Here is a 17,273-nt window from a genome sequence, read left to right as displayed (position 1 = left end):
GTGCCTTGATTGAGTATGCGGTAATCGATGCATGGCCGCAGCCCTCCATCCTTCTTTGCCACGAAGAAAAAACTGGATGCTGCGGGTGATGTTGATGGTCGGATGTAACCCTGATCGAGAGCCTCCTGTATGTACTCCTCCATTGCCTTGGTCTCCGGAAGCGACAGCGGGTAGATCTTACCTCTGGGCATTGGAGCATCCGGAACTAGGTCAATGGCACAGTCCCATGGCCGATGTGGAGGTAGCTGGGAAGCTCTCTTGGGGCAGAAGACGTCTTGAAACGACGAGTAAATGGCAGGAATCTGGACTGACTGCTTCTCAACAGGACTTTCGACGGAGGTGACGTTGACAGGTAGTATCTTGTGTCTAGGACGTGGAAGATCTGGGAAACATTGGTTGGTACATTCTTTTCCCCATTTTATCACCTCTCCTGTGCCCCAAGAGAGGATGGGATCATGCTTCACCAGCCACGGGCGCCCCAAGATGATGTCCATAGTAGCTCCCTCCAGAACCAGAAACTGAATCTCCTCACGGTGCAAAACTCCAATCTGTAGGATGATGGGTTCACTTTTCCGGTGAATACGGGTCCGTGAGCTGATCCGGTTAGTTATCGGTTGAATCTGGTAGATGGTGGTTGAGGCTTGGGTGCGTAGCTGGAGCTGGCGACAGAGGGTGTTAGAGATGAAGTTTCCCGCTGACCCGGAGTCGATGAGGGCTGCGACTGTAACACAGGAAGTGTGGGTGGTTAACTGAACATTGGTAGTCAGAGGATGCATGTTATCCAATTCAGAACGTATTACACTCACCAAAGATCGTATAGGACGCAGAGGACAGTTGAGTCGCACGTGTCCCGCAGCCCCACAGTACATGCAAAGACCCCGGGTCAGCCTTCTCTGTCGCTCAGCTGCAGAGATTTTTCCTGATTCCAGGATCATTGGTTCTGGTTCTGGAGGGCTGGCGGATGTAACTGGTCGGAGGAGTGCAGCAGTGGCGGACTGGTCTTGGTAGGATTTTAGACGATCTGAACAACGAAGTGACTGCTGAATGAACTTCTCCAATCCCATGGAATCGTCCAAAGCAGCTAACTGCCTCCGGAGATTGGGTTCTAGGCCGAGCCGGTACGTGGTCAGTAACGATCGCTCATTCCATCCGCTGGCAGCGGCCAAAGTGCGGAAACGCAGGGAGTAATCTTGTGTCGTCATACTTCCCTGCTTTAGATGATACAATTGCTCTCCTGCGGATACTTCTGCATCAGAACGTCCGAAAACCTCTTTAAAATGAGCGACGAAAGCCTGGATCGAATGGGTTGCCGGCCCGGCCTGTTGATACAACGTGTCCGCCCATTTGAGAGCTGGTCCGGTAAGCAGAGACGTGATGAAGGCTATTTTTGAAGAATCTGTGGGATAGAGAGCAGGTTGCATTGTGAATATCAATGAACATTGTAACAGGAATCCGCTGCACTCCTCCGCCCCGCCAGAGTAGGGCGCTGGTCGGGCCATGGGACTGGAAGGGACGTTCACGGGAGCCGAAGAAGTGCTGGGTGCCGGTGGTGCGGTGGGATGAGCTGAAGTTGGAGTGGTGGCATGACTAGCCAACAAAACCTTCCTGAGCGAATCCACCAGCTCTTGAAACGGGTCCCGATTGCTCATGCTGATACTGTGTTGGTCCGGGCTAACTGTTACGGAAGCAGACCAAACAAGAGAGGTAAGTGATCAATATAACAATGTTTATTATCAGCAGAGCGTTGTGGATAAGATGAGGTGCAGAACCGGGTAAGTATCAACAGTCCAAGTATGATATTCGTTGACTAGAGATGAATACTGAATACAGATCCTTTTCCTTTCCAGGAACGACGGGAGGAGGACTCCGACCCACACCCACACACACACACCGTTGGTGATAGACGAACAGGCTTATGGCTGACCACAGCTGACTGGAACAGAGAACAGACTTCGTACTGGAATAGATGAGACAACAGGTAAGTTTCAACAGGTAAATAGCGAGGTAAGTATGTCTTTGAGGTTTGTGAACTCGACAGAGAAACACAATGAGTCCGCTTCGTGAAAACGAGCCCGGACACTGAGTGAGGTGTGTGGTGTGCTTATATGTGGTGCTGGTGATTGGTTTCAGGTGCGTCTGATTAGTAATCAGGTGACTGTGATCGTTGAGTGAGTGAGGGAGTAGAACCTGGCCAATCCGTGACAGTTTTCAAATGTTAAACATTTTGAATAAAAGTGCAATAAGTGTACTGTAAACATCTTAGTGGTGCAACGGATCACAAAACTCACGGTTCGGATCATATCACAGATTTTGAGTCACGGATCGGATCACTTTTCGGATCAGCAAAAAACAAACAAAACAAAAAAAGTTTGTTGTTTATTAATTACTGAATGCTTACTTTAAGTACTTCTAATCCACAGCAAAAACTAGCTGAACTAATATAGTCAGTAACAAAACAAGAACAATTGACACAAATGACAAGTGTAGATGAATACAACATAAAGTTACTAATAAAATCAATAATACTAGTATTCAGGTGCAGAAATTTAATAATTCATTGATAAATAACTAGTGCTTCTCACTGCAGGTATTTATAGGATGCTGTCTCTTTAAGGCCTAATGCACGTACCTAATACTGGCACGCATCTCCTTCTCAGCTGTTTCGGTTCACTGAAGACATAACCGACGGTGTTTACCAGAATAAAACAACGGGTATTTAAACATAACTTTGTATGAATGTTTCTGTTCAAGAGACGTTAAAGAGGAATCAGTCTGTGAATCGCGCAGTTTGAATCATGTCTCTCTCTCTCTCTCTCTCTCTCTCTCTCTCTGTGCGCGTGCTCGCTACAGGTGTGTGCGGCAGCGGTAAAAACAGAAAATAACACGCGCGAAATGTACAAATTATAAACTTTTACTCAATGATGGATAATAGGCCTATTTAACAGTTAATCTACTAAATAAATCCACGAGGTTCCACCTCTCGGAACAACGGCTTTGCAAACATTGCACGTTGCTGTCTTTGCGGCGTTTCCAACCGTAAAGTATTTCCACACAGCGGACATGTTGTATGACGCTCAATGCTAAACTGCTACCTGCAAACTCAAGATTTCCTGAAAGGAGGCATGTCATCTCTCTCAGTGTCTCATTGGAGCACAGACACGTCACCTAGCCCGGGATCACTTGTGAAGTCATTTCAGCAGACAGCACTGTACGTAGACATAACTCTGGATCGGAAATTTCTCCAGGTTGGATCGGAAATTTCCGATCCATTAATTAAGCTGGTATCGGAACCCGATACCGATACTGGATCGGATCGGCCCCATCCCTAATACCCATATGTACGGGGGAGTGGCGTTGCATGCAAATTCCACTTGCCAATGTTCATTGTCCTGTTCTATAAAGCTCAGAGGTGATTTAAAGCTCAGAGGTGACTCACTCAAGCGAGTTCCCATATGTAATGTCTCCGTTCCCTCCTTCAGGGAACGAGGGTTACGTACGTAACTTAGACATTTTAGTTAACGATAATAACTCTGCTATAGAGAAGCTGTGAAGGCTATCAATATGTTGTACTAATGCTCTTTACCTTCATGACTACATTAATAAAAAATAAAGCCTCTCCCCCGTACATACGGGTATATAAGATGGTGGCGCGCATCCACTCATTCAGATTTTCGCATTCCCTCCGCAGCCTCTCATAATCTTATAATATGGCATTAATGTCTTGTGCTTCGTTGATTTTTACCTGTTCCATGTGATGTTTCCAGAAATCTTCTGCATCTCTCCTAGTGCAGCCAGTAAAAGAGAGGACTTCCCACATCCCACCTGACCTACGATCATCGTCAGCTGACCTAACAGATCATGTGGGGTCAGAGAAAATACAGTTTGTCTTTCTATTACATATTGAAGTACAACACTCCAGCAACAGTAAGACAACACCTTACCGAAAGGTACCCTTATGTCGATATTGGTCAGAGTCGGGCATCCCTGTGTCCATGTGAAGTAGCCGTTTACAATCTACAAACCACAGAAATGTTCTTGATGAAGCGAATGATCAGGAAGTAATTCATAGTTTGATTCCCTGAAATGTGCTACTATCAAATTGTCACATCATCATCATCAGCAGTATCTGTCAGAGAATCTATCAATGTTATAGACATTTATTACTCCTAACATTCATTATTTAATTAAAACATGGATAATATAAATCAAACCTTTATACACACGTCCTGGTCCTGAGCACATAATGCTGTCAGTTCCTGGTCCTGCTGCTCAAAGTTCCTGTTGACATCCTGTTTGGCTTTATTCTTACGATTCACTAGTTTAGCCTGGAGCTGTAAAGCATACTGAGAGGGGAGAGTGAAATCATAATAATAATAATAATAATAAAAACAATATAATAACAAATAGTAAATAAAAACAAGATAATAAATTGATAATATAAAAATAAAAAAATGTATACAACTACGATAGTATATATTAATATAGCTATTTTAATTATATACATTTTAATATAGAATTACATGATTAAATGAAAATATAAAAAATAGTAAATAAAATCAAGATAAGAAATGTATAATAAAAAGTATCCAACAAAAAGAGTATATAATAATAATAATAATAATAATAATTATTATTATTATTATTATTATTATTATTATAGAAATTGAGGAATTACATTTTAAATGAGTAAAAAACAAGACAAGAAATTTATAATATAAAAATGAAAAAAAAATTATACAACAAAGAGTATATAATAATATTAATAATAATAATAATTATTATTATTAATATTATTATATACATTTTAATGAATTACATTATTATTAAATGAAAAGGTAAAAACTAATAATTAAAAACAAAATAAGAAAATTACAATTTAAAAATATTAAATATGTATGCAACAAAAACAGTATATAATAATAATAATAATTATTATTATTATTATTATTAACAACAATAATAATTATTGTTGTTGTTATTATTATCTTTTATTTTGTTATTAAGATATACTATATTATATTATATACTAATTACATTGTTATTATTAATATATATTAAATAATAATTATTATTATTATTATTATAGCAATTTTATAGAATTACATTATTAAATCAAAACGTAAAAATTAGTAAATAAAAACGTATTATTATTATTATTATTATTATTATTATTATTATTTTTATTAACAATAATTATTATTATTGTTGTTATTGTTATCATTATTTTACAACTGTGAAATTCCAAAACAAACATTTTTGTTAATAAAGTGTTGGGTAGGGCTGCACCATTTGGGGAAAAAATGTAATTGTGATTTTTCTGAAAAACAAAAAACAAAAAAAAAAAACTGTGATTTAAAATGTCAAAAAGTTCAGGCATGCAAACTTTGGCCAAAATGTATTGATTATATATCAATATGGCTTTTAAATGCATAAATTAATAAATAAATAAAATCATTATTAAATTAAAAATATAATTAGAAAATTATATTAACAATAAAATAATGTTAAATTATTTAGGAATAATAATAATAATAATAATAATAATAATAATTTTATTTTTATCATTATTTATTTTAGTTAATTAAAATCAAATATTCATGTTTATAGAGCAATACTCAATCTTGTTAAAGATTATATTATATTATAATTTACTTTCTTAAAATATATATATACTTTGGTTTTCTGTGCAAGAAATCAATTCAAAGATGTGCTGGGAAGGACATAATGCTGAACTTACCACAGACTTAATGTTGTCATTGTTGTTCGCTGGAGTTTGGATTACAGAATCGTGATTGAATTCTATCTCAGTACTGCCAAGAAATTCACTCAGCTTTTGCACACTGAGAAGAGGTAAAAAAAAAAAGCTGTGTGAGGGTAAATGTGTGAAACAATAAAGGCTGAAAGCACTGGAAGCATTAGTTACTCAAGTATATAAATGTCAAATGCAGCAGAATGCAACACATCAGAATGAAGGCTGTCAATCACCTGACGAGTGCTTTGACGGTGGAGTGCAGGACGCTGGAGAGCAGGAAGAGGGGTGTCACCAGGATGTGGAAGAGCGACAGGGAGCCGAACGCCACAGCAGGAGACAGATTGAAGTCTGTAGCACTGTGCACGTGCACGTGAACCACAAAGATCTGCCAGGAAAACACAAGCATCACACTCCAATCATACACAGAACTCTCACACTGAATTGCATAAGTGTCTGTGGCATTTATACAAATCATCTTTTGTGAATGAACTGATATGTGTGAGAGAGTATTACATAAGAGAGAGTGAATGCGCGGACTGAAATAAAGACTCACTGTGAGAACAGCAGCAATTGGGATGGCAGCATTCATGAAGACTGAAATTAAATAAATAATTGCATTTTTAATAGCTGAAAGTCTATTTATGGTGAAAAGCGAAACAAATAAACTTGAATGGAACTGAATTTAGTTTATTGTAATTATCTGTTTATCTAGACCAGAGGTTCTCAACTCTGGCCCTCGAGGTCCACTTTCCTGCAGAGTTTACCTCCAACCTTGATCAAACTCACCTGCCTGTAACTTTCTAGTAATGATGAAGAGCTTGATTGGCTTGTTCAGGTGTGTTTGATTAGGGTTGGAGCTAAACTCTGCAGGAAAATGGACCTCGAGGGCCAGAGTTGAGAACTCCAGATCTAGACCAATTATCTAGACCAATTTAACTTAATAATTTAATGTTTAAGTACCTGATTACCAATTTTATAATATATTTAATAATCTAAGTTGCATCATGATATATTTAATCATCTACATTTTAATTTTACGCTATAACATAGTTACAGTGCCTTGCGAAAGTATTCATACCCCTTCATTTTTTTTTTCACATTTTCTTATGTTGCTGCTTTATGTTAAATGATTCCATTGCATAAGTATTCATACCCCTATCTGGGATAGTTTAAATTTAGCTCAGGAGCATTTATATTGCTTGTAGATTTTACTACACTTCGAGTGAAGTTAACCTGTGCCAAATTCAAATGAATGGGTATGATTTGGAAAGGCTCACAAAAAACAAAAAAACAAAACAAAAAAACAAACAGCCCTGAGGTAAAAAAAAAAAAAAAAACTACCTGTAGGGCTCAGAGACAGGATTGCATCAAGCCAGACATCTAGGGAATTCAGTTCAGAAAAAAAAATTCTGCTGCATTGAAGGTTCACAGAAGCATGTAATCTCCATTGCCCTTAATGGAAGAGGTTAGAAACAACCACGACTCTAACTAGAGCTGGCCTCCTGGCCATACTGAGCAATTGATGGTGAAGTGTTTGGTTAGAATGGTGACCAAGAACCCAATGGTCACTCTAGTTGAGCTCCATGATCATATAAAGAGATGGAAGAAATCTACAGAAGGACAAACATCACTGCAACACTACACTAATCCGGTTTTTATGGCGGTGTGGCAAGACTCAATCCTTTCCACAGTGAAGACACATGAAAACACACTTGGAATTTGCAAAAAAAAAAAAAAAAAAAAAAAAACACCTAAAGGACCCTCAGACTGTGAGAAACAAGATTCTCTGGTCTGATGAACCTCAATTCCAAGCATCATGAAGAAAACCAGGCACTGCTCATCACCTGCAGAGTAACTTTCTAAAAGTACAGTGTGCTGGTAGCAGCCTCATGCTGTGGGGTTATATTTTGGTGGCAGGGACTGAAGGACTTGTCAGAGTATAAGAAAAGCTCAATGCACCAAAATTTTGAGAAAGCCTTAATGAAAACCCAGTCCAGAGCATTCAGAAAAAACGCATTTCACGTGTTCCACGTGTGATCACATGGTCCACATGGGAATTCACACAGAATGCACATGAAAGTGTTCCAAAAGCACACGTTTCCACATGTGTCGCATGTGTTTTTGCACATGTAAAATTTATGTGTTTTTTCTGTAAGGTTAACCTCAGACTAGGCAGAAAAATTCACCTTCCAACAGGACAATGATCCTAAGCACACAGCAAGAGTGGCTTAAGACAACTCTGTGAATGTCCTTGAGTGGCCCAGCTAGAGCCTGGGCTTGAACCCAATCAAACATTTCTGGAGAAACCTAAAAAGTGCGTCTGCCGCCATTCAACCTGACAGTGATTGATAGGTGAAGAGGTGAGGCAAAGAATGGAAGATAATTGCCAAATGTTGATGTGCAAAGCTTGTCGCATCCTAACCAAAAAGACTTAAGGCTGTAAAGGTGCTTCAGCCAAGTGGATATGAGCTTAGCTCATGGGTATGAATACTTATGAAATGCACTTTTTTTATTCTGTTTTTGTATTGTCATTAGGGTGTATGGAGTCTAAATTAATGAAAAAAGCAATTCAACGCAGTTTACCATAAAGCAGCAACATAACAAAACATGAAAATAATTTAGGGGCATGAATACTTTCGCAAGACACTGTAATAATAAAGTTTCTAAATGTGAATTTGCAGGGTTTTTTTGCTGGCAGAGTACTGTTTTTGTCTCTAACATGCACATGGCCTGAAAAAATCACTGTGTAAACTGCATATCCCCTTTGACTTTGAGCAGATTTTGGATGTGAAGACTTACTGGAAAGGGACGTGTAGAGCGCAAACGTACGCAGGTTTCTCAGCTCTTGTCTGCGTGTTTCCTCCACACTGGATCTGAAGATGTGCTCCCATGCATACAGCTTCAGCAGCTTGATTCCCCTCAGCAGCTCATTGGTTTTCTTCAGTCTTTCGCTGGTGTATTCCTGTAACACACGGCATCATTGCATAAAGTATCTGACTGATTTTATAATGCAATCAAGGTGATACACAGTATATAAGTTTCATAGTAAGCAAGGGCTAGACACAAGAGTCCTAACAGAACATTCCAGGTTTCTTTCTATTCTATTTAAGCTATTTGCTGTGTAGTGACAGTATCTATATATCCAAATGGCAAATCAATATCAGTAAATTGCTCACCAATGTACTCTTCTGTGCCCGTGAGAGTCGAGTGGCCACAAAATACTGCAGAGGAGCCAAAACGACGATGACCGTGGCACCGATTAGAGCGCTGACTCCCAGCAGATAATACAGCAGTAAAACCCCAATCACAATCTACAGATGAAAACAATACCACTGAATTGAACAAAAACAATCATATATATCAAAACAATTACAACTATTTATTCATTTACGAATTAAAATTAGTTTACAATAAAAACAATCAGTAAGAAAGCAGTTACTGAAAAAAAGATTCAGTATTTCATCAGTTTGTTTCATTAGATAACTGTTTATATATATATAAAATAGTTCATCTTAACCTGAACCGGCATGGCCCACAGGTTGGGACAGAGAAAGAAGAACCACATGAGGTGGTTTGTGTCTCGGGCCACTAAACTGCAGATCTGAGCCGTGGTCATGTCACCCATAGACATGTTAGATGTACACAGTCGCATAATCTTGTTGTAAATCTTAGTCTACAGGGGAAAAAAGACATAAAAGAAATGTTTCCAGGTAACCAGAAAAATGTCAAACAACTGCCATTAAAACTTTCTCCAAACAACTGGCTCAAGCTCTAACACCTGAATGGCTCCTCTGAGTTTGATTCCAGTCTCGATGGCAACATAATAAGAGGCTTGTAGGAAGGTTCTCTGCAGCAGCAGTGCCAGAAACAGCAGCACTGCCAGAACATAAGCATTCGCTAAGAAGGCTTCTGAAGAAATGAAGTGGACTCCAAGCAGCTTCACCTAGGAAACAGAGTCAAGTGTGTAAAATACTGACCAATGAGTGAATCTTTAAAAAACAAGTCATGGCAATAAATAAATGAATAAATACAGTACGTCACAAAAGTGAATACACCCCTCACATTTCAGCAACCACTTTAGTATATCTTCTCAAGGGACAATACTATAGAAATGAAACTTGGATATATTTTAGAGTAGTCAATGTGCAGCTTGTATAGCAGTATAGATTTACTCTTCTCTGACTCAACTCAACATACAGCCATTATTGTCAAAATAGCTGTCAACAAAAGTGAGTACACCCTAGGTGAACTTGTCCAAAGTGTCAATATCCTGGGCATGGAATTGACCAGAGCTGCACAGGTTGTTGCTGGGATCCTCTTTCACTCTTCTCGGAGCTGCTGGACGGATTTTAGCGGGAAGCAGCTGTTTGAAGTTAAAAACGTCTTAATGATGGATTTGTTTCTAACAAACAGTTTTTGGCTCACAAGATGTTAATTGATGGAGCCGTGTAGATTACTTATGTATTATTGTGATGTTTTTATTAGCTGTTTGAACTCTCATTCTGATGGCACCCATTCACTGCAGAGGATCTGCTCCTGAGCAAGTGATGTAATGCTACATTTCTCAAAATCTCATGAAGAAACAAACTCATCTACATTTTGAAACAGCAAACTTTCATTGTTTGGGTGAACTATTTCTTTAACTAAGACTAATAAATTCTTTAGAAATATTTGTCATTGTTAGTTGATGTTAACTAATGCACTGTAACAAATGGAACCTTATTATATGGTGTTACCATAATATCTATCGGAAAAGGATAAAAACGTACTATAAAGGTACTTTTTACCTTTAACACAGCTCTTAAATCAAACATGAGTTGAATGGAAATGATTGGACACTACTTGTTTTAATATTTTGTTATGCAATGCACTGACATCCAGGCGTTTAATTGTGGCTTAACAGTCCAAACAACTACTGTAAATGGTGTATTTTTGCATTGGTACCGGAGGCAGAACGCTGTGATTGTCACTGCTGATGTGATGAACAATCCCAGAGATGCAGAGTGGCCCAGCAAAGCCCAGCAGATCAGCCATAAAGCGGAATGTAATGCTGAGCACCAGAGGTCTGCCGAACGCCTGACGCAGGGCACGCCAGATCCACCGGGAGCCCTTCAGCGGGACAGGACCGTTCTCCTGCACAAATGACAGGGCAGAGCAAAGAGCTTAGTGCAAATATCAAAACCACAGTGCTTATTACAGACAAAGATTATGAGATTCAGTGATTATAGTAAATTTTAATCATTTAATCATTAACTGGTGTACAGATTTTCTAACATATCTTACATAAGGTGCATAATCTGAAGTGTTTCTAAAGTTCCTTTTATTTTAGGACAAAGGGGATAAAAATAATTCTCTTGCATTAAGGACATAAGCAGTCTGGTTATACAAGTGGATGTCTACACAAAACAACAACAAAATGCAGGACAGATCAGCCAAAAAACACACACATAATCAGAGTTTGCAGATCTCTGAATTTGGCAGAGAAAGAGATCCTACTGTTTAAACTTATGTAATATCTGCTTACATGTCACTCTTCCTGGAATCCAGATGATATATTGCTGGCCTTTACAAACTATTTGCACATACTTTGAGTGATATCATGTCAATTTTCACTCCTTATTTTTCAATTAAGAGTTAATAAAGGCATTTTTTTGTGATTTGCTCTAACCACATCCTTAAGTTTGGGGTCAACAATTTTATTTAGAATGTTACAAAAACTATATTTCAAGTACATGTTGTACTTTCTATTAATCAAAGAATCATTAAAAATGAAATGTATTAAATATGAAACAGCACAACTGTTTTCAAGGTTGATAATAATTAGAAATGTTTCTAGAGCAGCAAATCAGCATATTAGAATGATTTCTGAAGGATAATGTGACAATAAAAAGTGGAGTAATGATGCTGAAAATTTAGCTTTGATTACAGGAATAAATTACATTAACATACTTTGCATAGAAAACAGCTATTTTGAATTGAAATAATATTTTTACAATTTTTACTGTATTTTTGATTAAATAAATAAAGCCTTGGTGAGCAAAAAAAAAAAAAAAAAAAAAACATAAAAGAAAAAATCTTACCGACCCCAAACTAGCATGATTTAATAATGGACAATACTACATTTTTTTTATTAACATTAACCTAAATTAAAACTAATATGATTATGTTATATTCTATTATATTAAAAGGGGATAGCAAAATTCTCATAATGTAATACAGATCCCTTTAATGCAGTGATGGAAGTTAATGTACCATTTGTGTGTCGAAGGCCTTGCGGAGTCTTTGATAGTTGGTAAGCGCTCTCATGGAAATAGGCAGCTTGCCAATGGTTTTCAGGTTGATGGGCTGCTTGTGTGCAGACGTGATGAAGGTGTTCATCCACCAGTATGTGCTCTTAGACAGCAGGTTGACGAACGGCTGCAGGAAGCGAACACCCAGATCCTGGAGGTCATCAGGTGGCTTGACCTCTGTGGGATACTGAAACCACATGTAGCGCTGAAACCGAACCAAGAACACAGTCATTAGTCAAGCAGGAACACGACAGCCATATGTGCATTTGGATTTTAAAACCATCATTAATTTCTCCTTTTGCTGTTATAACAGCTTCTACTGTTTTGGAAAGCCTTCCACTTCATGTCAGAACATGGATGATGAGCCAAACAAGTTTATCTTATAGTCTCATCAATTCATGCTCTTGGACAGGTTGTCTTCAGCAAACTGTTTGCGGGCTTTCTTGTGAGCCAGCTTCAGATGAGGCTTCCTTCTGGGTTGACGCCTATGCAAAGCCGTATGGTGTGTGGTGTATGGTCTGAGCACTGACAAGCTGACCTACTTCTGCAACCTTTAAAGCAATGCTGGCAGCACTCATGCATCTGTTTTTCGAAGCCAGGTTCTGCACCTGACGCACAGAACGAGTGCTCAAATTCGATCTTGGAAAACCTTTGTATGACCCTGACCACTGTAGTCTAACTCAGTTTCAAGGTGTTACTGAACCTCTAATAGCCTTGATCATCGTTGTGGAGAGCAACAATTCTAATTCTCAAATCCTCAGAGAGTTCTTTGCCATGAAATGCCATGTTGAACATCCAGTGGTCAGTATGAGAGAACTGATACACAACTTTGTATGGTCCTGTCAAGCAGACAAAAAACATAAACATGATGAATAGGACATGTGGCTTTGCGTGGTTAAACAACTGCTGTTATCACTTAGGGTGTACTCACTTTTGTTGCCAGCTATTTTGACAATAATGGCTGTATGTTGAGTAATTTTCAGGGGACAATAAATCTATACTGCTATACAAGCTGCACATTGACTACTCTAAAATATATCCAAGTTTTATTTCTATAGTATTGTCCTTTGAGAAGATATACTAAAATGGTTGCTAAAATGTGAGGGGTGTACTCACTTTTGTGAGATACTGTATAAAGACGTGCTGAAGCCCTACTTAAGTGGATCAAAAAACACTGTTCAGTACTATAAATGTAACCTATAATACATTTTCCTTTAATTGTAGATAACATACAATTAACTGTCTGAAACTATAAATGTATAAACTTAAGTATTAAAGATATTCTTTTCGTAAAATCGTTGTAAAGCTATTAGCTATCTAAAACAAACTTGAGTAGACTTTACCCTTGTTTTCCCACAACTGTTAACATGTCTAGATATTTTGTTTCCAAGTGTTCAAACTTCAGAATGTCCAAAAACATATGAAGCGTCATTATCTAGGCAAACTATAATCTGATACTGATTGAAATGTGTTATTATCATGTAGCTTTGCTGTTTTTTTTCTCCACCAAACAGCTTGACTCGTCTGATAATTGCCAAAAACTTTATTCTACTTATGTGAGGCCAAACAGGGTGAAGTTACGAGACAGGATTATCCCAGTGAGTTATGAACATTCATTTTTAAGCAGTCATAGAGTTCAAGATCTGGATTGAGTCTCTGTTCTCCTCAGAATCAACAGAACACAACCATCCCGATAAACAGCTTACCAAAGGAAAGTGAGGGATTTGCCCCCCATCCAATGAGAACTGATGCAGCTAGCAAACAGCTGTCAGACGTCAACAGAAGTTCATTGTGCACTGTGGTGCCATTTGATTCAGCTGTAAACTACAACCAGGTTCTCAGTATTTTAATCTCACATGGAGCCAGAGCAGCGCGATTATGCAACAGACAGAGGGGATCATGCCGTACCTAAAGCGGCAATGTCCTCATGCCGTAATTTATTGTCCGACATGGAGGCGACATGGTTGCTAGGCACTTTTTTTTTTTTAGAAAATGCATTTCACACATATTTTTTCCTGCCAGAAAATTTCAGTTGCTTAATGTTAAATATGTATTTATTTATATACTGTAGCTTGCAATAACCACAATTTCATGATCAAATATACAATTTGTATGCATTACATTTCTGATTTCACCAGTTTGGAAAAAGGAGTAAGTGTAGGCATAGACAGTGTTATTAAACACTGTCTCCATTAATCCACTCTCTGTGTTAGAGATACGCATTACTTTACGTAAACACATCCCTCTATAATCCTTTGACCCCGTACTTACCCTCTGCATTATTACATTAACCTCGACTCCCAGCAGCAGGCCATACAGAAGCGCCAACAGTCCTGTGATGCAGAAACGCAGCTGCCTCAGACCGATGCCGTGATTGTCATACTTCACAAACTTGATGGTTTTGGTGATAAAAGCCAAAGTCCAATAAATCAGCAATGCTGGATAAAAAGAGAAACATTTCATAAGCATATTACAAGACATTTTTCCCCATTTGCATGCTGTCTGGTCATTTCCACTACATTATATTCAGTATTTATCTCAGGGATAACAATAAAAGAATAAATCTAATGTGAAATCATGCTGTCAGGGTCTGTTTATACCTATAAGCAGCTTGGGGAAGTTGGAGGTCTCTATGTTATGGTAATAGACGATGGACGTGATGGCAGCCAGTATCGCGAGACCTGCCGGCATGTAGAGGTGGAGATGACGGGACTGATTAAACCTGGTAAAGAATTTCATTCAGTTAATAAACAGCAGAATCATACTTGTCACAGGGTGTGCTGTGCTGAAGACATGCAAACTGGTATCTCAATGCAGATAACGCTGAAAGTAGTCTCTTCTGCACAACGAAGCTGCATACAGTAATACAGTAAAAAAAAAACAGCAGTATTGTAAAATATTATTACAATTAAAAAAAACTAAGAGTAAATTCTAAGTGTAAAATATAATTTATTCCTGTGATCAAAACTGAATTTTTAGCATCATTACTTACTGGTCCTTCAAAAATTATTGTAATATTCTATATAATTTTCTGCTCAAGAAACATTTCTGGCTATTATCAATGTTAAAAACACTTGTGTTGCTTCATATTTTTGTTGAAACGGATATGCATTTTACAGTGCCTTGCGAAAGTATTCATACCCCTTTATTTTTTCGCATTTTATGTTGCAGCCTTTGTTAAATGTTGCACTCCATACATCATAATGATAATAAAAAAAAAACAGATTTGTGACAACTTTGCAAAGTTATTACAAATAAAACACTGAAATAAGTACATTGCATAAGTATTCATACCCCTTGCTGTGTGCTTAGGGTCATTGTCCTATTGGAAGGTGAACCTTCTGCCCAGTCTGAGGTGCTGAATGCTCTGGACTGGATTTTCATTAAGGCTATCTTAATATTTTAGTGCATTGAGCTTTCCTTTTACTCTGATGAGTCCCTCAGTCCCTGCCGCTGGAAAACATCCCGACAGCATGAGGCTGCTACCACCACACTTGACTTTTGCAATGGTACTCAGCAGGTGATGAGCAGTGCTTGGTTTCCTTCAAACATGATGCTTGGAATTGAGGTTCATCAGACCAGAGAATATTGTTTCTCACAATCTGAGAGTCTTTTAGTTGTTTTGTTTTTTTAATTCCAAGTGTGTTTTCATGTATCTTCAGTTACTGAGAAGAGGATTGAGTTTGGCCACACCACCATAAAGCCTGGATTGGTGGAGTGTTGCAGTGATGTTTGTCCTACTGTAAGTTCCTTCCATCTGCATATATGATCATGGAGCTCAACTAGAGTGACCATCAGCTTCTTGGTCACCAGTATAACCCAGCTCCTTCTCCTTTAGTTACTTAGATAGGCCAGGAGGCCAGCTCTAGGAAGAGTCCTAGTTGTTCCAAATATAGATCATGGATAATAGAGGCTACATGCTTCTGTGAACCTTCAATGCAGCACAGTTTTTTTATGAACTCTTTCCCAGATCTGTGCCTTGACACAAGCCTGTTTCTGAGCAAACATGCAGTTATTTTGACCTCAGGGCTTGGTTTTCACTCTGATATGCATTTTCAGCTGTTAGACCTTTTCTGAGAGATGTGTGCCTTTCCAAATCATACTCATTCAAATGAATTTTAACTCAAAGTGTAGTAACATCTACAAGCGATATGAGTGCTCCTGAGCTATATTTCAAGTGTCCCAGAAAAGGGTATGAAATACTTATGAAATGTAGTAGTTGGTAGATGTTCTCACCCATCTGACACGATTCCTTCAGCAATCTCACACACCAAAACGAAAAGCAGGATGGTGGTAAGCAGCCAACGGAAGTTATGACCGGGAAAATGAAGCCACGTGCTGTGATGAATGTGAACCTTAGAGCTCTGACTGCCCCAACCTACAAACACAACCACACCATCACACACACACACACACACACACACACACACACACACACACACACACACACACACACACACACAGCTTCTTCATTCATGTACATGCTTAAAAATTGTTAAAAATGTTAAAAATGTTTTTCAAACTAAGAAAAAATGGTTCTTTTAAGAACTGATCACTGAAAGGGTTAACCAAAAATAGTTCTTCTATGACATTTGCAAACTCCTTTTGAAAATATCATTTTAAGAATGTAGCTCTGATTTTTCTCAATCCACTTCAACAATGTTTGATATATTCTTATTTGTATCTTCCTACAGAACTGCTTTGAAACCAAGGTCATGCTCCTAATGAATAGTTCTTCAGTACACGTGTGAAATAACAGAAAGCATCTCACCGATGAAGAGGATGGGGAAGGTGCTAAACAGCAAGAAAACATGAGGGACGACACCGAGAGCGTCCAAAAAGCAGCCATTATTCAGAAGGCCATTATCAACCTTATACGCTGAGGAGTTATCAGAGCCACAGAAGGACAGAGTTGAGTTGGAGACAGGGGTCTGGAGAGAGATGACACAAAGAAAGACATTTGTAGACACAGAAATAGGCAACAAATGGGCCAGTTATGGAAATATGTAAATGCAGCAGACCATGTCTGATCATTAAAAAGGATTTGTTGTGTCTGAAGCACAGGGGTATTCTGAGGTAAAGCTACTGTAATCCTCAGATCCACAGTTTGAATTAAAAAAGCCATATTGCAATTGCAGTATGTAGATCCCTAAATCAAACTTCTGGGATACCCTAATGTAGTCAGAATTCATTTATATAAAATCATTTTTAACAAACACATGCAGGGGTTG

At 38.3% G+C, this 17,273-nt stretch overlaps 1 protein-coding gene across 1 annotated transcript in view; it reads right to left on the bottom strand.

The window, feature by feature from the left end:
- abcc8b (ATP-binding cassette, sub-family C (CFTR/MRP), member 8b) overlaps window positions 1–17,273 on the bottom strand; it is a 105,094-nt gene that overhangs the window by 34,018 nt on the left and 53,803 nt on the right. The window contains exons 22-37 of the mRNA XM_073851118.1: window positions 16,814–16,973; window positions 16,279–16,420; window positions 14,643–14,764; window positions 14,314–14,480; window positions 12,005–12,247; window positions 10,697–10,885; window positions 9,531–9,695; window positions 9,270–9,425; window positions 8,929–9,063; window positions 8,552–8,714; window positions 6,306–6,346; window positions 5,986–6,137; window positions 5,738–5,840; window positions 4,212–4,343; window positions 3,942–4,014; window positions 3,743–3,848 (exon numbers count right to left, since the gene is read on the bottom strand). Coding sequence (XP_073707219.1) covers window positions 3,743–3,848; window positions 3,942–4,014; window positions 4,212–4,343; window positions 5,738–5,840; window positions 5,986–6,137; window positions 6,306–6,346; window positions 8,552–8,714; window positions 8,929–9,063; window positions 9,270–9,425; window positions 9,531–9,695; window positions 10,697–10,885; window positions 12,005–12,247; window positions 14,314–14,480; window positions 14,643–14,764; window positions 16,279–16,420; window positions 16,814–16,973 — 2,249 coding nt within the window. The remainder of the gene's footprint in view (window positions 1–3,742; window positions 3,849–3,941; window positions 4,015–4,211; window positions 4,344–5,737; window positions 5,841–5,985; window positions 6,138–6,305; window positions 6,347–8,551; window positions 8,715–8,928; window positions 9,064–9,269; window positions 9,426–9,530; window positions 9,696–10,696; window positions 10,886–12,004; window positions 12,248–14,313; window positions 14,481–14,642; window positions 14,765–16,278; window positions 16,421–16,813; window positions 16,974–17,273) is intronic.

Source organism: Garra rufa, chromosome 11 (genome assembly GCF_049309525.1).
Source record: "Garra rufa chromosome 11, GarRuf1.0, whole genome shotgun sequence".
Classification (NCBI taxonomy): Eukaryota; Metazoa; Chordata; class Actinopteri; order Cypriniformes; family Cyprinidae; genus Garra; species Garra rufa.
Note: the sequence above shows the minus strand (reverse complement) of the source record. Positions and strands in the feature narration are given on the sequence as shown.